General features: G+C 30.3%; 1 protein-coding gene across 1 annotated transcript in view; it reads right to left on the reverse strand.

The window, feature by feature from the left end:
• The window catches only part of LOC146319582 (P2R1A-PPP2R2A-interacting phosphatase regulator 1), a 30656-nt gene extending 6487 nt beyond the window's left edge, over positions 1–24169 (reverse strand). Inside the window, exons 1-7 of the mRNA XM_084730181.1 lie at positions 23211–24169; positions 20557–20641; positions 20400–20456; positions 19888–19934; positions 19744–19801; positions 17923–17987; positions 17770–17825 (exon numbers count right to left, since the gene is read on the reverse strand). Coding sequence (XP_084586307.1) covers positions 17770–17825; positions 17923–17987; positions 19744–19801; positions 19888–19934; positions 20400–20456; positions 20557–20641; positions 23211–23311 — 469 coding nt within the window. The 5' untranslated portion in view covers positions 23312–24169. The remainder of the gene's footprint in view (positions 1–17769; positions 17826–17922; positions 17988–19743; positions 19802–19887; positions 19935–20399; positions 20457–20556; positions 20642–23210) is intronic.
• Positions 24170–24683: the final 514 nt, after the last annotated feature.

Consider the following 24683-nt stretch of genomic DNA (forward strand, 5'->3'; position numbering starts at 1 on the left):
TATGTATGGTCATATGTATGTATGTATGGTCATAGGTATGAATGTATGTATATATGTATGGTCATATGTATGGTCATATGTATGTATGTATCTATGGTCATATGTATGTATGTATGTATGTATGTATGTATGTATGTATGTATGTATGGTCATATGCATTTACTTTTGTTAGTTTTTCTTGTAAACAATAAACAAAAATATTTAATTTGTGTTTGTTGTTATGTATGGTCATATGTATGTGTGTATCTATGGTCATATGTATGGTCATATGTATGTGTGTATGGTCATATGTATGTATGTATGGTCATATGTATGTATGTATGGTCATAGGTATGAATGTATGTATATATGGTCATATGTATGGTCATATGTATGTATGAATCTATGGTCATATGTATGGTCATATGTATGTATGTATCTATGGTCATATGAATTTAGTTTTGTTAGTTTTTCTTGTAAGCAATAACCAAAAAATATATCATTTGTATTTGTTTGTGTTTGTTGTTATGTATGTGTGTATGTATGTATGGTCATATTTATGTATGTATTTATGTATGTATGTATGTATGTGTGTATGTATGTATGTATGTATGATCATATGTATGTATGTATGGTCACATGTATGTATGTATGTATGTATTGTCGTATGTATGTATGTATGTATGTATGTATGTATGGTCATATGTATGTATGTATGTGTGTATGTTCGTATGTATGTATGTATGTGTGTATGTATGTATGTGTGTATGTTCGTATGTATGAATGTATGTATGTATGGTCATAAGTATGTATGTGTGTATGTATGCATGTATGTATGGTCATATGTATGTATTTATGTATGTATGGTCGTATGTATGTATGTATGGTCATATGAATTTAGTTTTGTTAGTTTTTCTTGTCAGCAATAACCAAAAAATATATCATTTGTATTTGTTTGTGTTTGTTGTTATGTATGTGTGTATGTACGTATGATCATATGTATGTATGTATGGTCATAAGTATGTATGTATGGTCATATGTATGTATGTATGTATGTATGTATGTATGTATGTATGTATGGTCATATAAATTTAGTTTTGTTAGTTTTTCTTGTAAACAATTAACAAAAAAAAATATAATTTGTATTTGTTTGTGTTTGTTGTTATGTATGTGTGTATGTATGTATGTATGGTCATATTTATGTTTGTATGTATGTATGATCATATGTATGTATGTATGTATGATAATATGTATGTATGTATGTATGGTCACATGTATGTATGAATGTATGTATGTATGTATGTATGTATGTATGTATGTAGGTATGGTCGTATGTATGTATGTTTGTATGTATGCATGTGTGTATGTTCGTATGTATGTATGTATGTATGTGTGTATGTACATATGATCATATGTATGTATGTATGGTCATAAGTATGTATGTATGTATGTATGTATGTACGTATGTATGGTCATAGGTATGAATGTATGTATGTATGGTCATATGTATGTATGTATGTATGTATGTATGTATGGACATATGTATGTATGTATCTACGGTCATATGTATGTATGTATGTACGTATGTATGTATGGTCGTATGTATGTTCGTATGTATGAATGTATGTATGTATGGTCATATGTATGTATGTATGTATGGTCGTATGTATGTATGTATGGTCATATGTATGTATGGTCATATGTATGTATGCATCTATGGTCATATGTATGTATGTATGTATGTATGTATGTATGTATGTATGTATGTATGGTCATATGTATGTATGTATGTATGTATGTATGGTCATATGCATTTGGTTTATTAGTTTTTCCTGTAAGCAATAACCAAAAAATATATAATTTGTATTTGTTTGTGTTTCTTGTTATGTATGTGTGTATGTATGTCTCGTCATATTTATGTATGTATGTATGTATGTATGTATGTATGTATGTATGGTCATATGTATGTATGTATGTATGTATGTATGTATGGTCATAGGTATGAATGTATGTATGTATGGTCATATGTATGTATGTAAGTATGTATGGACATATGTATGTATGTATGTATGTATGTATGTATGGTCATATGTATGCATGTAAGTATGTATGGTCATATGTATGTATGTATGTATGTATGTATGGTCATATGTATGCATGTATGTATGTATGTATGTATGGTCATATAAATTTAGTTTTGTTACTTTTTCTTGTAAACAATTAAAAAAAATATCATTTGTATTTGTTTGTGTTTGTTGTTATGTATGTGTGTATGTATGTATGTATGGTCATATTTATGTATGTATGTATGTATGATCATATGTATGTATGTATGGTCGTATGTATGTTCATATGTATGAATGTATGTATGTATGGTCATATGTATGTATGTATGTATTTTCGTATGTATGAATGTATGTATGTATGGTCATATGTATGTATGTATGGTCATAAGTATGTATGTATGTATATATGTATGTATGTATGTATGTATGTTCATATGTATGAACGTATGTATGTATGGTCATATGTATGTATGTATGTATGTATGTATGTATGTATGTATGGTCATATGTATGTATGTATGTATGTATGTATGGTCATATGAATTTAGTTTTGCTAGTTTTTCTTGTAAAGAAACAAAAAAATTAATTTGTATTCGTGTGTGTTTGTTGTTATGTATGTATGTATGTATGTATGGTAATATGTATGTATGGTCGTATGTATGTTCGTATGTATGAATGTATGTATGTATGGTCATATGTATGTATGTATGTATGGTCATAGGTATGAATGTATGTATGTATGGTCATATGTATGTATATATGTATGTATGTATGTATGGTCATATGTATGTATGTATGTATGTATGTATGGTCATATGCATTTAGTTTTGTTAGTTTTTCTTGTAAACAATAAACAAAAATATTTAATTTGTGTTTGTTGTTATATATGGTCATATGTATGTGTGTATCTATGGTCAAATGTATGTATGTATGTATGTATGTATGTATGGTCATATGAATTTAGTTTTGTTAGTTTTTCTTGTAAGCAATAACCAAAAAATATATCATTTGTATTTGTTTGTGTTTGTTGTTATGTATGTGTGTATGTATGTATGGTCATATTTATGTATGTATGTATGTATGTATGTATGTATGATCATGTGTATGTATGTATGTATGATCATATGTATGTATGTATGTATGGTCACATGTATGTATCTATGTATGTATGTATGTATGTATGTATGTATTGTCATATGTATGGTCATAAGTATGTATGTATGTATGTATGTATGTATGTATGGTCATATGTATGTATGTATGTATGTATGTATGTATGTATGTATGGTCATATGAATTTAGTTTTGCTAGTTTTTCTTGTAAAGAAACAAAAAAATTAATTTGTATTCGTGTGTGTTCGTTGTTATGTATGTATGTATGTATGTATGTATGTATGGTCATATGTATGTATTTATGGTCATATGTATGTATATATGTATGTATGTATGTATGTATGTATGTATGGTCATATGTATGTATGTATGTATGTATGTATGTATGTATGGTCATATGCATTTAGTTTTGTTAGTTTTTCTTGTAAACAATAAACAAAAATATTTCATTTGTGTTTGTTGTTATGTATGGTCATATGTATGTGTGTATCTATGGTCATATGTATGGTCATATGTATGTGTGTATCTATGGTCATATGTATGTATGTATGTATGTATGGTCATATGAATTTAGTTTTGTTAGTTTTTCTTATAAGCAATAACCAAAAAATATATCATTTGTATTTGTTTGTGTTTGTTATGTATGTGTGTATGTATGTATGGTCATATTTATGTATGTATGTATGTATGTATGTATGTATGATCATGTGTATGTATGTATGTATGATCATATGTATGTATGTATGGTCACATGTATGTATCTATGTATTTATGTATGTATGTATGTATGTATTGTCATATGTATGTATGTATGTATGTATGTATGTATAGTCATATGTATGTATGTATGTGTGTATGTTCGTATATATGTATGTATGTGTGTATGTATGTATGTATGTGTGTATGTTCGTATGTATGTATGTATGTTCGTATGTATGAATGTATGTATGTATGGTCATAAGTATGTATGTATGCATGTATGTATGGTCATATGTATGTATTTATGTATGTATGGTCATATGTATGTATGTATGTATGTATGGTCGTATGAATTTAGTTTTGTTAGTTTTTATTGTAAGCAATAACCAAAAAATATATCATTTGTATTTGTTTGTGTTTGTTGTTATGTATGTGTGTATGTATGTATGTGTGTATGTATGTATGTATGTACGTATGATCATGTGTATGTATGTATGTATGATCATATGTATGTATGTATGGTCACATGTATGTATGTATGTATGTATGTATGTATGTATGTATGTATTGTCATATGTATGTATGTATGTGTGTATGTTCGTATGTATGTATGTATGTGTGTATGTTTGTATGTATGTATGTATGTATGTGTGTATGTTCGTATGTATGTATGTATGTTCGTATGTATGAATGTATGTAAGTATGATCATATGTATGTATGTATGGTCATAAGTATGTATGTATGTATGTATGTATGTATGTATGGTCATAGGTATGAATGTATGTATGTATGTATGGTCATATGTATGTATGTATGTATGTATATATGTATGCATGTATGGACATATGTATGTATGTATCTATGGTCATATGTATGTATGTATGTATGTATATATGTATGTATGTATGATCATATGTATGTATGTATGTATGATAATATGTATGTATGTATGGTCACATGTATGTATGAATGTAGGTATGTATGTATGTATGGTCATATGTATGTATGTATGGTCGTATGTATGTATGTTTGTATGTATGCATGTGTGTATGTTCGTATGTATGTATGTATGTATGTATATATGTGTGTATGTTCGTATGTATGTATGTATGTATGTGTGTATGTACGTATGATCATATGTATGTATGTATGGTCATAAGTATGTATGTATGTATGTATGGTCATAGGTATGAATGTATGTATGTATGGTCATATGTATGTATGTATGTATGTATGTATGTATGTATGGACATATGTATGTATGTATCTACGGTCATATGTATGTATGTATGTACGTATGTACGTATGTATGGTCGTATGTATGTTCGTATGTATGAATGTATGTATGTATTGTCATATGTATGTATGTATGTATGGTCGTATGTATGTATGTTTATATGTATGCATGTGTGTATGTTCGTATGTATGTATGTATGTATGTATGTATGTGTGTATCTTCGTATGTATGTATGTATGTATGTATGTATGTATGTATGTATGTATGGTCATATGAATTTAGTTTTGTTAGTTTTTCTTATAACCAATAACCAAAAGATATATCATTTGTATTTGTTTGTGTTTGTTGTTATGTATGTGTGTATGTATGTATGGTCATATTTATGTATGTATGTATGTATGTATGTAGGTATGATCATATGTATGTATGTATGGTCACATGTATGTATCTATGTATGTATGTATGTATGTATGTATGTATGTATGTATGTATTGTCATATGTATGTATGTATGTATGTATGTATAGTCATATGTATGTATGTATGTGTGTATGTTCGTATGTATGTATGTATGTATGTGTGTATGTATGTATGTATGTATGTGTGTATGAATGTATGTATGTATGTATGTATGTATGGTCATATGTATGTATGTATGTATGTATGGTCGTATGTATGTATGTTTGTATGTATGCATGTGTGTATTTTCGTATGTATGTATGTATGTATATATGTGTGTATGTTCGTATGTATGTATGTATGGTCATATGTATGTATGGTCATATGTATGTATGTATGTATGCATGTATGTATGTATGTATGGTCGTATGTATGTTTGTATGTATGAATGTATGTATGTATGGTTGTATGTATGTATGTATGTATGGTCGTATGTATGTATGTTTGTATGTAAGCATGTGTGTATGTTCGTATGTATATATGTATGTATGTGTGTATGTTCGTATGTATGTATGTATGGTCATATGTATGTATGTATGTATGTATGTATGTATGTATGTATGTTCATATGTATGTATGCATCTATGGTCATATGTATGTATGTATGTATGTATGTATGTATGGTCATATGAATTTAGTTTTGTTAGTTTTTCTTGTAAACAATAAACAAAAAATTTTAATTTGTATTTGTTTGTGTTTGTTGTTATGTATGTGTGTATGTATGTATGTATATATGTATGTATGGTCATATGTATGTATCTATGGTCGTATGTATGTATGTATGTATGTATGTATGTATGTATGTATGGTCATATGCATTTAGTTTTGTTAGTTTTTCTTGTAAACAATAAACAAAAAATTTTAATTTGTGTTTGTTGTTATGTATGTTTGTATGTATGATCATATGTATGTATGTATGTATGGTCACATGTATGTATCTATGTATGTGTGGTCATATGTGTTTGTATGTGTTTGTTGTTATGTATGTGTTTATGTATGTATAGTCATATGTATGTATGTATGGTCATATGTATGTATGTATGGTCATATGTATGTATGTATGTATAGTCGTATGTATGTATGTGTGGTCATATGAATTTAGTTTTTCTAGTTTTTCTTGTAAAGAAACAAAAAAATTAATTTGTATTTGTTTGGGTTTGTTATGTATGTATGTATGTATGTATGTATGTATGTATGGTCGTATGTATGTTCGTATGTATGTATGTATGTATGGTCGTATGCATGTTCGTATGTATGAATGTATGTATGTATGGTCATATGTATGTATGTATGGTCATAAGTATGTATGTATGTATGTATGTATGGTCACATGTATGTTCGTATATGTGTATGTATGTATGGTCGTATGTATGCTCATATGTATGAATGTATGTATGTATGGTCATATGAATTTAGTTTTGCTAGTTTTTCTTGTAAAGAAACAAAAAAATGAATTTGTATTTGTGTGTGTTTGTTGTTATGTATGTATGTATGTATGTATGTATGTATGTATGTATGTATGGTCGTATGTATGTTCGTATGTATGAATGTATGTATGTATGGTCGTATGTATGTATGTATGGTCATATGTATGTATGCATGGTCATATGTATGTATGTATGGTCATAAGTATGTATGTATGTATGTATGTATGTATGGTCATTGGTATCAATGTATGTATGTATGGTCATATGTATGTATGTATCTATGGTCATATTTGTGTACGTATGTATGTATGTATGTATGTATGTATGTATGTATGGTCATATGAATTTAGTTTTGTTTGTTTTTCTTGTACACAATAAACAAAAAATTTTAATTTGTATTTGTTTGTGTTTGTTGTTATGTATGTGTGTATGTTCGTATGTATATATGTATGTATGTATGGTCATATGTATGTATGTATGGTCATAAGTATGTATGTATGTATGTATGGTCGTATGTATGTTCGTATGTATGTATGTATATATGGTCGTATGTATGCTCATATGTATGAATGTATGTATGTATGGTCATATGAATTTAGTTTTGCTAGTTTTTCTTGTAAAGAAACAAAAAAATGAATTTGTATTTGTGTGTGTTTGTTGTTATGTATGTATGTATGTATGTATGTATGTGTGTATGGTCGTATGTATGTTAGTATGTATGAATGTATGTATGTATGGTCATATGTATGTATGTATGGTCATATGTATGTATGCATGGTCATATGTATGTATGTATGGTCATAAGTATGTATGCATGGTCATATGTATGTATGTATGTATGTATGTGTGTATGGTCGTATGTATGTTCGTATGTATGAATGTATGTATGTATGGTCATATGTATGTATGTATGTATGTATGGTCATATGTATGTATGCATGGTCATATGTATGTATGTATGGTCATAAGTATGTATGTATGTATGTATGTATGTATGTATGGTCATTGGTATCAATGTATGTATGTATGGTCATATGTATGTATGTATGTATGTATGTATGGTCATATGTATGTATGTATCTATGGTCATATTTGTGTACGTATGTATGTATGTATGTATGTATGTATGGTCATATGAATTTAGTTTTGTTAGTTTTTCTTGTAAACAATAAACAAAAAATTCTAATTTGTATTTGTTTGTGTTTGTTGTTATGTATGTGTGTATGTTTGTATGTATATATGTATGTATGTGTGTATGTTCGTATGTATGTATGTATGGTGATATGTATGTATGTATGTATGTATGTATGTATGTATGTATGTATGGTCATATGTATGTATGCATCTATGGTCATATGTATGTATGTATGTATGTATGGTCATATGAATTTAGTTTTGTTAGTTTTTCTTGTAAACAATAAACAAAAAATTTTAATTTGTATTTGTTTGTGTTTGTTGTTATGTATGTGTGTATGTATGATCATATGTATGTATGTATGGTCACATGTATGTATCTATGTATGTGTGGTCATATGTGTTTGTATGTGTTTGTTGTTATGTATGTGTTTATGTATGTATAGTCATATGTATGTATGTATGGTCATATGTATGTATGTATGGTCATAAGTATGTATGTATGTATGTATGTATGGTCATTGGTATCAATGTATGTATGTATGGTCATATGTATGTATGTATGTATGTATGTATGTATGGTCATATGTATGTATGTATCTATGGTCATATTTGTGTACGTATGTATGTATGTATGTATGTATGTATGTATGTATGTATGGTCATATGAATTTAGTTTTGTTAGTTTTTCTTGTAAACAATAAACAAAAAATTTTAATTTGTATTTGTTTGTGTTTGTTGTTATGTATGTGTGTATGTATGTATGTATGTATGGTCATATGTATGTATCTATGGTCATATGTATGTATGTATGTATGTATGTATGGTCATATGAATTTAGTTTTGTTAGTTTTTCTTGTAAACAATAAACAAAAAATTTTAATTTGTATTTGTGTTTGTTGTTATGTATGTATGTATGTATGTATGTATGGTCATATGTATGTATCTATGGTCATATGTATGTTTGTATGTATTTATGTATGTATGTATGTATGTATGGTCATATGTATGTATGTATGTATGGTCGTATGTATGTTCGTATGTATGAATGTATGTATGTATGGTCATATATATGTATGTATGGCCATAAGTATGTATGTATGTATGTATGTATGTATGTATGGTCATATGAATTTAGTTTTGTTAGTTTTTCTTGTAAGCAATAACCAAAAAATATATCATTTGTATTTGTTTGTGTTTGTTGTTGTGTTTGTTGTTGTGTTTGTATGTGTGTATGTATGTATGGTCATATTTATGTATGTATGTATGTATATATGTATGTATGTATGTATGTATGCATGGTCATATGTATGTATGCATGGTCATATGTATGTATGCATGGTCATATGTATGTATGTATGTATGTATGTATGTATGTATGTATGTGTGTATGGTCATTGGTATCAATGTATGTATGGTCATATGTATGTATGTATATATGTATGGTCATATGTATGTATGTATCTATGGTCATATTTGTGTACGTATGTATGTATGTATGTATGTATGTATGTATGTATGTATGGTCATATGAATTTAGTTTTGTTAGTTTTTCTTGTAAACAATAAACAAAAAATTTTAATTTGTATTTGTTTGTGTTTGTTGTTATGTATGTGTGTACGTATGTATGTATGTATGTATGTATGTATGGTCATATGTATGTATGGTCATATGTATGTATGGTCATATGTATGTATCTATGGTCATATGTATGTATGTATGTATGTATGTATGGTCATATGAATTTAGTTTTGTTAGTTTTTCTTGTAAACAATAAACAAAAAAATTTAATTTGTATTTGTTTGTGTTTGTTCTTATGTATGTATGTATGTATGTATGTATGGTCATATGTATGTATCTATGGTCATATGTATGTATGTATGTATGTATGTATGTATGTATGTATGGTCATATGCATTTAGTTTTGTTAGGTTTTCTTGTAAACAATGAACAAAAATTTTTAATTTGTATTTGTGTTTGTTGTTATGTATGGTCATATGTATGTATGTATGTATGTATCTATGGTCATATGTATGTATGTATGTATGTATGGTCATATGAATTTAGTTTTGTTAGTTTTTCTTGTAAACAATTAACAGAAAAAATATTGTTTGTATTTCTTTGTGTTTGTTGTTATGTATGTGTGTGTGTATGTATGGTCATATTTATGTATGTACGTATGTATGTATGTATGATCATATGTATGTATGTATGTATGTATGATCATACATCATAATTTTTTTTTGTTTATTGTATTGTTAAATTCATATGACCATACATACATATGACCATACATACATACATTCATACATATGACCATACATACATACACACATACATAACAACAAACACAAACAAATACAAATGATATTTTTTTTGTTTATCGTTTACAAGAAAAACTAACAAAACCTAATTTCACATGACCATACATATATATGGTCATATGTATGTATGTATGGTCATAAGCATGTATGTATGTATGTATGGTCATAGGTATGAATGTATGTATGTATGGTCATATGTATGTATGTATGTATGTATGGTCATATGAATTTAGTTTTGTTAGTTTTTCTTGTAAACAATTAACAAAAAAAATATCATTTCTATTTGTTTGTGTTTGTTGTTACTTATGTGTGTATGTCTGGTCATATTTATGTATGTATGTATGTATGTATGTATGTATGAATGGTCATATGTATGTATGTATGTATGCATGTATGTATGATCATATGTATGTATGTATGGTCACATGTATGTATGTATGTATGTATGTATGTATGGTCATATGTATGTATGTATGTATGTATGTATGTATGTGTGTATGTTCGTATGTATGTATGTATGTATGTGTGTATGTTTGTATGTATGTATGTATGTATGTGTGTATGTTTGTATGTATGTATGTATGTATGTGTGTATGTTCGTATGTATGTATGTATGTATGTGTGTATGTTTGTATGTATGTATGTATGTATGTATGTATGTGTGTATGTTCGTATGTATGTATGTATGGTCATATGTATGTATGTATGTATGGTCGTATGTATGTTCGTATGTATGAATGTATGTATGTATGGTCATAAGTATGTATGTATCTATGTATGGTCATATGTATGTATGTATGTATAGTCATAAGTATGTATGGTCAAAAGTATGTATGTATGTATGGTCATAAGTATGTACGTATGTATGTATGTATGTATGTATGTATGTATATTCGTATATACGTATGTATGTATGTATGTATGGTCATATGAATTTAGTTTTGTTAGTTTTTCTTGTAAACAAACAAAATTTTTTAATTTGTATTTGTTGTTTTGTATGTATGTATGTATGTATGGTCATATGTATGTATGTATGTATGTATGTATGTATGTATGTATGTATAGTCATATGTATGTATGTATGTATGTATGTATGTATGTATGTATGTATGTATGTCATATGAATTCAGTTTTGCTAGTTTTTCTTGTAAAGAAACAAAAAAATTAATTTATATTTGTTTGTGTTGGTTGTTATGTATGTATGTATGTATGTATGTATGTATGTATGTATGTATGTATAGTCATATGTATGTATGTATGTATGTATGTATGTATGTATGTATGTATGGTCGTATGTATATTCATATGTATGAATGTATGTATGTATGTTCATATGTATGTATGTAAGTATGGTCGTATGTATGTTCGTATGTATGAATGTATGTATGTATGGTCATATGTATGTATGTATGGTCATAAGTATGTATGTATGTATGTATGTATGGTCATATGTATGTATGTAAGTATGGTCGTATGTATGTTCGTATGTATGAATGTATGTATGTATGGTCATATGTATGTATGTATGGTCATAAGTATGTATGTATGTATGTATGGTCATAAGTATGTATGTATACATTTATGTATGTATGTATGTATGTATGTATGTATGTATGTATGTATGTATAGTCATATGTATGTATGTATGTATGTATGTATGGTCGTATGTATGTTCGTATGTATGTATGAATGTATGTATGTATGGTCATATGTATGTATGTATGTATGGTCGTATGTATGTATGTATGGTCATATGTAAGTATGTATGGTCATAAGTATGTATGTATGTATGTATGTATGTATGTATGTATGTATGGTCATTGGTATCAATGTATGTATGTATGTATATATGTATGGTCATATGTATGTATGTATCTATGGTCATATTTGTGTATGTATGTATGTATGTATGTATGCATTCATGGTCATATGAATTTAGTTTTGTTAGTTTTTCTTGTAAGCAATAACCAAAAAATATATCATTTGTATTTGTTTGTGTTTGTTGTTATGTATGTGTGTATGTATGTATGGTCATATTTATGCATGTATGTATGTATGTATGTATGTATGTATGTATGTATGTATGTATGTATGTATGTACATATGATCATATGTATGTATGTATGTATGTATGTATGTATGTATGTATGTATGGTCATATGTATGTATGTATGTATGTATGTATGTATGTATGTATGGTCATAGGTATGAATGTATGTATGTATGTATGTATGTATGTATGTATGTATGGACATATGTATGTATGTATGTATCTATGGTCATATGTATGTATGTATGTATGTATGTATGTATGTTTGTATGTATGTATAGTCATATGTATGTATGTATGGTCATATGAATTTAGTTTTGCTAGTTTTTCTTGTAAAGAAACAAAAAAATTAATTTATATTTGTTTGTGTTTTTTGTTATGTATGTATGTATGTATGTATGTATGTATGGTCATATGTATGTATGTATGTATGTATGTATGTATGTATGTATGTATGTATAGTCATATGTATGTATGTGTGTATGTATGTATGTATGTATGGTCATATGAATTTAGTTTTGCTAGTTTTTCTTGTAAAGAAACAAAAAAATTAATTTATATTTGTTTGTGTTGGTTGTTATGTATGTATGTATGTATGTATGTATGTATAGTCATACGTATGTATGTATGTATGTATGTATGTATGTATGGTCGTATGTATATTCATATGTATGAATGTATGTATGTATGTTCATATGTATGTATGTAAGTATGGTCGTATGTATGTTCGTATGTATGAATGTATGTATGTATGGTCATATGTATGTATGTATGGTCATAAGTATGTATGTATGTATGTATGTATGTATGGTCATATGTATGTATGTATGTAAGTATGGTCGTATGTATGTTCGTATGTATGAATGTATGTATGTATGGTCATATGTATGTATGTAAGTATGGTCGTATGTATGTTCGTATATATGAATGTATGTATGTATGGTCATATGTATGTATGTATGTATGTATGTATGTTTGTATGTATGTATAGTCATATGTATGTATGTATGGTCATATGAATTTAGTTTTGCTAGTTTTTCTTGTAAAGAAACAAAAAAATTAATTTATATTTGTTTGTGTTTTTTGTTATGTATGTATGTATGTATGTATGTATGTATAGTCATATGTATGTATGTATGTATGTATGGTCGTATGTATGTTCATATGTATGAATGTATGTATGTATGGTCATATGTATGTATGTAAGTATGGTCGTATGTATGTTCGTATGTATGAATGTATGTATGTATGGTCATATGTATGTATGTATGTATGTATGTCTGTATGGTCATATGTATGTATGTATGGTCATAAGTAAGTATGTATGTATGTATGTATGTATGTATGTATGTATGTATGGTCGTATGTATGTTCATATGTATGAATGTATGTATGTATGCTCATATGTATGAATGTATGTATGTATGGTCATATGAATTTAGTTTTGCTAGTTTTTCTTGTAAAGAAACAAAAAAATGAATTTGTATTTGTGTGTGTTTGTTGTTATGTATGTATGTATGTATGTATGTATGTATGTATGTATGTATGTATGTATGTTCATATGTATGTATGTATGGTCGTATGTATGTTCGTATATATGAATGTATGTATGTATGGTCATATGTATGTATGTATGTATGGTCGTATGTGTGTATGCATGGTCATATGTATGTATGTATGGTCATATGTATGTATGTATGTATGTATGTATGTATGTATGTATGTATGTATGTATGGTCATATGCATGTATGTATGTATGTATGTATGTATGTATGTATGTATGTATGTATGGTCATATGTATGTATGTATCTATGGTCATATTTGTGTATGTATGTATGTATGTATGTATGTATGTATGTATGTATGTATGTATGGTCATATGAATTTAGTTTTGTTAGTTTTCCTTGTAAACAATAAACAAAAAATTTTAATTTTGTATTTGTTTGTGTTTGTTGTTATGTATGTGTGTATGTATGTATGTATGTATGGTCATATGTATGTATCTATGGTCATATGTATGTATGTATGTATGTATGTATGTATGTATGTATGTATGTATGTATGTATGGTCATATTTATGTATGTACGCATGTACGTATGTATGTATGTATGTATGTATGATCATATGTATGTATGTATGTATGATCATACATCATAATTGTATGTATGTATGTATGTGTGTATGTATGTATGGTCATATTCATGTATGTACGTATGTACGTATGTACGTATGTATGTATGTATGTATGTATGTATGATCATATGTATGTATGTATGTATGATCATACATCATAATTTTTTTTGTTTATTGTTTACAAGAAAAACTAACAAAACTTAATTCATATGACCATACATACATACATACATACATATGACCATACATATATACATTCATACATATGACCATACATACATACACACATACATAACAACAAACACAAACAAATACAAATGATATTTTTTTTGTTTATTGTTTACAAGAAAAACTAACAAGACTAAATTCATATGACCATACATATATATGGTCATATGTATGTATGTATGGTCATAAGTATGTATGTATGTATGTATGTATGTATGTATGTATGTATGGTCATATGTATGTATGTATGTATCTATGGTCGTATGGTCGTATGTATGTATGTATGTATGTATGTATGTATGGTCATATGAATTTAGTTTTGTTAGTTTTTCTTGTAAACAATTAACAAAAAAAATATAATTTCTATTTGTTTGTGTTTGTTGTTATGTATGTGTGTATGTATGGTCATATTTATGTATGTATGTATGTATGTATGTACGTATGTATGTATGTATGTATGTATGTATGTATGGTCATATGTATGTATGTATCTATGGTCATATTTGTGTATGTATGTATGTATGTATGTATGTATGTATGTATGTATGTATGTATGGTCATATGAATTTAGTTTTGTTAGTTTTCCTTGTAAACAATAAACAAAAAATTTTAATTTTGTATTTGTTTGTGTTTGTTGTTATGTATGTGTGTATGTATGTATGTATGTATGGTCATATGTATGTATCTATGGTCATATGTATGTATGTATGTATGTATGTATGTATGTATGTATGTATGTATGTATGTATGGTCATATTTATGTATGTACGCATGTACGTATGTATGTATGTATGTATGTATGATCATATGTATGTATGTATGTATGATCATACATCATAATTGTATGTATGTATGTATGTGTGTATGTATGTATGGTCATATTCATGTATGTACGTATGTACGTATGTACGTATGTATGTATGTATGTATGTATGTATGATCATATGTATGTATGTATGTATGATCATACATCATAATTGTTTTTGTTTATTGTTTACAAGAAAAACTAACAAAACTTAATTCATATGACCATACATACATACATACATACATATGACCATACATATATACATTCATACATATGACCATACATACATACACACATACATAACAACAAACACAAACAAATACAAATGATATTTTTTTTGTTTATTGTTTACAAGAAAAACTAACAAGACTAAATTCATATGACCATACATATATATGGTCATATGTATGTATGTATGGTCATAAGTATGTATGTATGTATGTATGTATGTATGTATGTATGTATGGTCATATGTATGTATGTATGTATCTATGGTCGTATGGTCGTATGTATGTATGTATGTATGTATGTATGTATGTATGTATGTATGTATGGTCATATGAATTTAGTTTTGTTAGTTTTTCTTGTAAACAATTAACAAAAAAAATATAATTTCTATTTGTTTGTGTTTGTTGTTATGTATGTGTGTATGTATGGTCATATTTATGTATGTATGTATGTATGTATGTATGTACGTATGTATGTATGTATGTATGTATGGTCATATGTATGTATGTATGTATGTATGTATGTATGTATGTATGTATGTATGTATGTGTGTATGTTCGTATGTATGTATGTATGTGTGTATGTTTGTATGTATGTATGTATGTATGTGTGTATGTTCGTATGTATGTATGTATAGTCATATGTATGTATGGTCATATGTATGTATGTATGTATGGTCGTATGTATGTTCGTATGTATGAATGTATGTATGTATGGTCATATGTATGTATGTATGGTCAAAAGTATGTATGTATGTATGTATGTATGTATGGTCATATGTATGTATGTATGTATGTATGTATGTATGTATGTATGCATGTATGTATGTATGTATGTATGTATGTATGTATGTATTTATGTATGTATGTATGTCAGGATATTATTTTTGATTTATGAACCTTAGGGAGTTAAACTGTACTTTAATTTAGTTACACACCTGCTACAAGTTGTAAAGGTTACTAAAAAAGTAATACTTGTTGGTTACTTGTGTTTTATGGCCCTGTAACCCTCTTATTTGGAAGTAAAATACGTTTTGAAAATAAAGGAAGACATTCAATAATTCAGATTGCATGATTTTCAGTCTACAAACTTTTATCATCTCAAAAAAAAAAAAAAAAAAAAAAAATATATATATATATATATATATATATATATATATATATATATATATATATATATATATATATATATTCATTCATTCATTCATTCATTATCTTCCGCTTATCCGGGGCCGGGTATATATACATATATATATATATATATATATACACATATATATATATGTATCAATATGGGTAATTATCGGTTATCGGCTACAACAGCAATATTAACATCAGATATCGGTATCGGTCAGAATTTTCAGATCGGTGCATCCCTATTTGTGTTTATCTTCACCTTCATCACTACAACATGAGACCAGTGTTCATTTTCAATGCATCCACGTCTCATAAAGACATCAACTTTGTCTCTGTGTGGATGGAGACCAAACAAAAAGAAAACAAAAAGAAAAAGATGTCTCGATCGATCAAACGGCTAAAATCATTTTTGAGCTAAAAATGAAACAAAAAGCTGCTTGTATGTGAAAGGTTTTAATCGCAGTGATGAATCCACACCTGACTACAGTTCCCTCAGCTGTACGGAGCATTTCAGCATCTTTTAATTCTTCATTTTGGTTTTTCTGTGTGTGACTCAATGTGTTGCTTACTGAGACACACAAATTTCTCTCAGAAGTTGGAGGAAGAGACCAAAAACAGCTAAAAGCAAAGTGAAACGGTAATGTGTGAATAAACAGCTGTTGGCCGACAGGATAATATATCAGTGTTGTTTTTACAGTTTGTTTCCAAACACACGTGTTGGATGAACACACACGTGAATGACTCACCTTTCCTCTTGAGTGGAGTTAAAGCCGGCCATCTGACGGTGGCACTGACTGCTGGTCTGTGGGACGACGAACACGAGTGTAAGTCCACTGATTCTGACACCGAATGCAGAATAAAGGAAACCATTAAGAGGTTTGTGTCGTTCGTTTACGTACCTGAACCTCCTGGTGGGACTTGGGGAGGAGTTGGGCGTGACACCGCTGTCCTGTGACGGGAACCACTGAAGAAGAAGAAAAGGTGAAAAACTGGATCAATCAGAAACCTCCAGTCTGGACTCAGTCTCAACCCTCTGATCTCTAAACCAGACTTTCCAAAACTGGTTTTCTGTCAACACAATTTTTAAGAATTCCGAACATCGCAGCCCAGTTCACAACAGACTTTTTCAAGAAACCTTTTAAGAGTTAATCTGTGAATAAATGAACTTTCCTCACTTTATCATCTTGATGCACACATATACACATTAAATACTTTATAAAAACATAAATATATTTCGTCTGAGTGAACAGGATGTCTCTGTTTTTATTTCCTCTCTTCAAGAAAACTCAAAGGAATCTCACTGCAACACATTTTTGAGTTTTGTTCTAAAACTTTTAAGTTCTGAAATAAACTAAAAAAAAGTTTTATTGAACTCTGAACTTTAGTTGAGATAATTTATCTTTCCTCTTTAGATGAACTTAAATCTTTAAAAAACTGTTCACAGTGAGCCGTGAACCTGATTGCTCTTTATTTGTGTGTGAAAAGTAAATAGTTTGTATTTAGAATACATCTCCCCAGATACTTATTTATTGTTTCTTCTCTGGATGTTTACAGTTTATGTGTTTATTCTTTGAAATTATAAGGAAATATATGACTCAAACTAAACAAAGTAAGGATAACAGACTATATATTTGGCACAACATATTATCTTATGTATTTTTCTTTCTACTTTGGAAAAGATACCATATGACAATATCTGTTTCTCTCTCTTAATACCTGCATACCCATTTGTATAACTGTACTTTAAGATGTAATAACAATATGTTTCTAAAATAAAAAGAAAATTATAATTATAAAAAACACTTTAGAATTTCTTGTATAATTTCTTGTATAATTAAAAAACGTTTCATGTGCCAACGATTGACAGATAAAACAAAAGCTAAAGAGCTTACAGCTGAGCTCTACTGACAGGTTTTTTTGTGTGTGTGTGTGTGTGTGTGTGTGTGTGTATATGTTATACACTATATATATATCATATACTTATAGTACTTATAGTACTTATATATCCCTTAACTTTTAATGACTCCCCTTTAAATGATAATTTTATTTATCTTGGACCTTCTTTTAATTGTGTTTTATTATGTGGATGTTTCTTTTTGTCTGTGTAAAGTAGACTGTGTAAAAAATGTGCTCTATAAATAAATGTTCTTGCTAATCTGGATTCAATCTGAACCCTCTGATCTGGATTTAAACTGAACAGTCTGATCTGGAGTCACTCTGAATGAATCCAGATGATTACCTCACACTGTGAGACCACAACAATTATCAGTATCTCAATTCTCAACGAAATGAAAATATAATGTTCTTGCTCTGATTGGTGGGAGGAATTGCTGTAAACATGTAAGAGCTGCGATCGATCAAAGTAATCTCCAACTATTCTAATAAATAATTAATAAATTTGAGTCATTTTTAAGAAAAAACAACAAATTTCTGATTCCAGCGTCTTACGTGACATTTGAGGACGTCATTTTTAACTTTGGGAAACACTGATTGACATTTTTCATCATTTCCTGATTTTAAAACTATTAATCTATTAATAGACAAAATGACTGACAGATGAATTAACTCTGAAAATGATGGGTAGTTGCAGCCCTGGACTACATTACCCATGAGCCTTAGCATTACAGAAATGAACCTGGTCAGTAAAATGTCCTCACTGACATGAACCACTACCATCAGAACCCTTCAAAATAAGAGCCAGGGACAACGGAGATGCTCACCACTGATGCGTGGTCGTGCCACTGGCTGACTGGAGGAACTGGGATCAGACTGGAAGCACTGGGAGACACAGAGAGAGGAGCCATTGGTTAGATCTGGTGTAAACTTCAAACAGGTGAACAGAGTTTGTAGACGTGCTGCTGTACCTGAGTCTCTGCAGACTCCCTCTGAGCATCATCTCCATGTTCTCCTCCTGTATGAACACAGACTACTGTTATTAACCTCCATGTTGACCTGACAGTCACACCTCTGCTGACCTTTGACCCCATCCACTCCGTATGCACTGTCAAATTAACACTTCCTCAAACTGATTTCTCTGAATAACATTGAAAACTTTTTTAAGGGAAAAGATTGGAAGTTTGAAGTTTAATGTTTAACATCTCATCTAGGTAAGTGTAAATCCTCTGATCTGGATTCAGTCAACACCCTCTAATCTGGATTTAGTTTTATAACTCTGATCTGGATTCAGTCAACACCCTCTAATCTGGATTTAGTTTTATCAGTCTGGATCCAGTCTGAACGCCTTCTGGTTCGTTTTCAGTCCTTTCTGATGCTGTGAAAACACATTTGTCTTGTTTCTGTGTAATTTGTCCCACTGTGTGAAAAGAGACAAATAGAGAAGAGAAATATAATATGTCTGAAGTCCTTCTGTCCTCACCTGTCTCTTCTGGTCCAGTCTGTCTCCGGTGAGAGAGAACGGAGAGAGAGGGACGAGCTGAAGGAGGACAAGAAAAACAAACGATGGATGAGAGTCGGCAGGTTGATGAGCGACTGGACCAGACAGTGAACGCATCATCACGGTTAAACACACTGACCTGTGAAGGACAGCTGGGGTTGATGGACACACTGCTGCGTCTGTACCGAGCTGAGGACACGGGACTAAAGACCGTCATCCCATCACTGAGAGACAGACATCAACAACAGATTCATACAAATACAGTCAAAGAGACAGAAAAAGAGAGAGTCCTTGAGGACACAAGATTAACATGACATCTTAATGTTTGAGCTGTTTACAGTCTCTCTGTCTATTTCAGATGATTTCATCATTTAACCACAATATCACCAGACTCCATAAAAAAAACAAAACAAAAAAAAAACAATCACAATTTTGAGAGTTGTGGAGTGAGGAGAAACTTACAAAACATAATGAAATGGCTACAGTAAATTCTCAATCATTTGTACCTTCTTCTGAATTCAGCATTAAATTCAAGACTTGTAAAAAGCTTGTAAAAACGTTGTGTCTGATGGCGCGTCAGCTGTCCTGCGCTCCGCGGTGCGCTCTGGTGAAGCGTCTGACAGCGCGTCAGCTGTGCTCCGTTTCTATCACTCTTCTCTGCTTCCATCACTGTTTTGTTTTAATAAGTGCGCCAGCTAATATAAAAACATGTTTATTATTCCCTTTAATTCTTCATGTAAATGTTTCATCTGTGCATTTCTGTGGTTTCTACCTGTTTTCTCCTGTAACTGTGGTACAAACTGACTGATGAAGGAAAAGAAAAACAAATGCTCGACTGAAAGAATCTCAGTCAACTGATGATTCAAATCACTGACTATCAAAAGTTTAATATTTGTTTTTGTAGTAAACAGTTTAGGTAGAGAAGAACCAGAACGGGATGCCGGCAGAATATTTGACACCAAATAATATCAGAGTTCATCAGCCTCTCAAAGTCTCTTATTAGCCTGTCATCTGTTGCACATTTTCTTTTTCAGAACAAACAGGATTATTTGAAAATTAAGAATAATTTAATAGTCACATTCAGGCTGTATGGTGGATTATATTAGCGCTGCAACAATTAATACATTTTTTTGTAACTATCAAATTAATTGCCACCTATTTTGATAATTGATTAATCAGCCTGAGTCGTTTACGTTACACTGAACATCTTTGGTTTGTGGACAAAACAAGACATTTGAGGACATCGTCTTGGACTTTGGGAAACACTGATCAACACTTCTCACCATTCTCACATTTTATGGACCAAACAACTAATCAGCACATCAAGAAAATAATCGACAGATTAATCAGTAATGAAAATAATTGTTACTTGCAGCCATAGATTCAAGAGATATTGAAAAAAAAATTACAAAATGCATTTTACCAGATTTATCAAGTTGTCAAATATGACAGCTGATTATAGAACAGTAACACAACAAGCCTAATCACTGAGGTTTGTACTGAAAGCTACTATGAGCTCACAACAGTCTCATAATAACACACACGAGAGAAGTGATAAATAGATTAAAATCAAAACTTACTTCTGACTTCATAAGAGTCAACTACTGGAGTGTAAATTATTTACAAAAGCATCATAACTAATCAGTAACACCAGTGATTACTCAGTGAACTCTTCACAGCCTCAACACCATGAAGCAGCAACACACAACCAAACTCACATATTAAGCTGGATCATAATAACACACAACAAAGACACAATCACAAGCTCATTAAGACAGCATGACATCCTGTCTGCTCACATTTGGTTGCCAGAATATTAGATACAAGTTTTCTTAAACAAATGTAGTCTATAAAGTTTGTTATGTTCAGTTTATTCTGCCCTTGTTGATGTAAAAAGATCTGAACTCACTTAAGAGTTCATAATTCTAGACATCATTGCATGAAAGGGGAGACTACAGAAAAACAGGCAGAACAATTTCAAAAGCTTAGATTTCATTTTATTCAGTAGACCTATGCCGAATTATAGCTTGGCTTCTGTGCATTAAGACAATGTCTCCAAGTCATATTTAATGAGGTGTGAATGGCTCCCTATAGACAGGACAAATATAAATGCAATGTGTTTTGAATGGAATTCGGTGTTGAACGTCTGGACGTAACATGACTGACCTAATAGTGGAGGAAATAAACTGTAAACATTAAAAACGGATGGATGAGATAAGGCTCCTTTTACAACTATTAAATGTTAAGTAGTTTAATTTGGAGCAAGTCATCAGATTTTATTCACCAACATGGTTTTATGCAAAATCTGAATTAGTAAACTATTCTGTAGGTCTTACTGTAGCCTTCTTGGTAATGTTGTGGAGCCAAAGTGATATTTGCCAAATTTACTCAAATGCAGTATAAAAGAGAAACCGTCAAATATCTGGAATGCATACTTTAATTTTAGTTAAGGCTAATTTTCATAACAACATATATTTACTTTTTGACGACTGACAGTTGTAATGTTTATTAATTCGAGTATTGATCGTAACAAGGAGTTTTCTCTTTGTGCACATTTGACTTGTACTGTCGTTTTTCTTTTATATGCAATAGAAAGCATGAATGGGTTAGATTAAATATCAGTTTAGTGTATTAAAAGTATGCCGAATTAAAGAGTGCCTCCTGTGTAATACGATAATTTCTTACGACATGTTTACTGAGGTGTAAGTGGCTCCCTACAAACCATAAAAATATAAATGTAACATTTTTTTGAATGGAAATCGGTGTTGCACATTTAGATGTAATACCACTGACCTGACACTGGTGATCATGGGGGCGCTGTTCGATCTCCGAAGTGCCCCGCCTCCTGCCCCGCCAGCTGCGCCTGCGCACTGGTCCACTTCCATCCGTTCCATAACTCGGTCCGCAGGCCCGGCGGAGGCAGCACCAACTGCGGGCCTCCGACCTTCCGACGGCGGCGTTGGGCTCTACTCGAGCCCGGTGGAAGCCCGACCAGCAGGCCTCACGAGCAGCAGACCCAGAGCCGCCGAGTCAGCGGGCTGAACACCGACGCTGCCTCGTCTCTACCGCATTTCCCTCCAAAAAACGCCGCTTATCCGAGTGTGTCTGCGGGTCACACCGTCATTTATAACACTCAGCTACGCTTCACTTGCTGCTGCCTCCAACGCAGATTTAACGGCTGCGTAAAAGCGAATTAAAATACGAACCCCGCGCAAAAACACTCGACACAAAGTTTAGTCCGCTCATACGGTTCAGACTCCCGCGGCTGTGCGGCTCCGCGGGGAAACTTTTAATTCGAGTCCGCACAGGTGACGTGACTTTTAGGATTAGCTGTTGAGCTAACTTGGTTTGCAGTAAAACCTCCAGTCAGAGATCAGAAAACCGCTCAGCAGCTGTCCGAGAGAGTCGACCCCGGGTCGGCCACACGGTCCTCAGGAGGCTCGGTCACACGGTCTCCAAAAACACCGAGTAGAGCTCCAGAAGTGTCCGAGAACCGGTGAAAATTAACAGTTTGAAAGATTTTTTACAACATAGTCCTTGACCAAATAGAGGTAGTTCACCAGCTGTGAAAACAGCGCCGCTGTCTGGTCACACGGAGAACTGCAGCTCAGAGACAGAGCTACATGAAGAGAGAAAGTGAAGCAGCATCAGTTCACATTTACAGAAAATTAATACACTTTACCTTATGATTATGTTTGAGGGATGTTTACAGGAATTTTACTTTTCACGTTTTAAAAATCAGTAAACAATTTATCATGTTATCTTTTCTGATTTGGAATTTACTGTTTTATCTTTGTTTTACTGTAAAACTAAAAAATAACTGAAAATATTTATTTTGTACATGAAAATAGTAATTCATGTTGAATGGCTATGAAGCAGTGTAATGCTCGGTATATTCAGTCAAAATAAATGCAACCAACTGCCTTTGTCCAATGTAAAAAAAAAAAAAAAATTTTTAAAAGTGTTCTCTACAACTTTAGAAAAACTTTTTTTTTTGTCTCTAAAACTCATATTCAAAGATTTACTTTTCTTCTTTAGGAAAAAAATCAGTCACCTCAACAAATGATTATAGGTTGGCAAAACTTATTTTAGTTTATTTGAAAACTTTTGAATCTGACTTATGTTGCCTTGCAATTATGAGTTTTCTCAATATTTCTTTACAGTGAATATAATAAAATTTGGCATAAATGAATTTGTTTCCCTGGATAGAGGTTAGGGCTACAGCTAATGATTAAATTATCAATTAATTAATTCATTGATTATTTC

This window comes from Lutjanus erythropterus, chromosome 11 (genome assembly GCF_056507025.1).
Source record: "Lutjanus erythropterus isolate fLutEry1 chromosome 11, fLutEry1.hap2, whole genome shotgun sequence".
Taxonomy (NCBI): Eukaryota; Metazoa; Chordata; class Actinopteri; order Lutjaniformes; family Lutjanidae; genus Lutjanus; species Lutjanus erythropterus.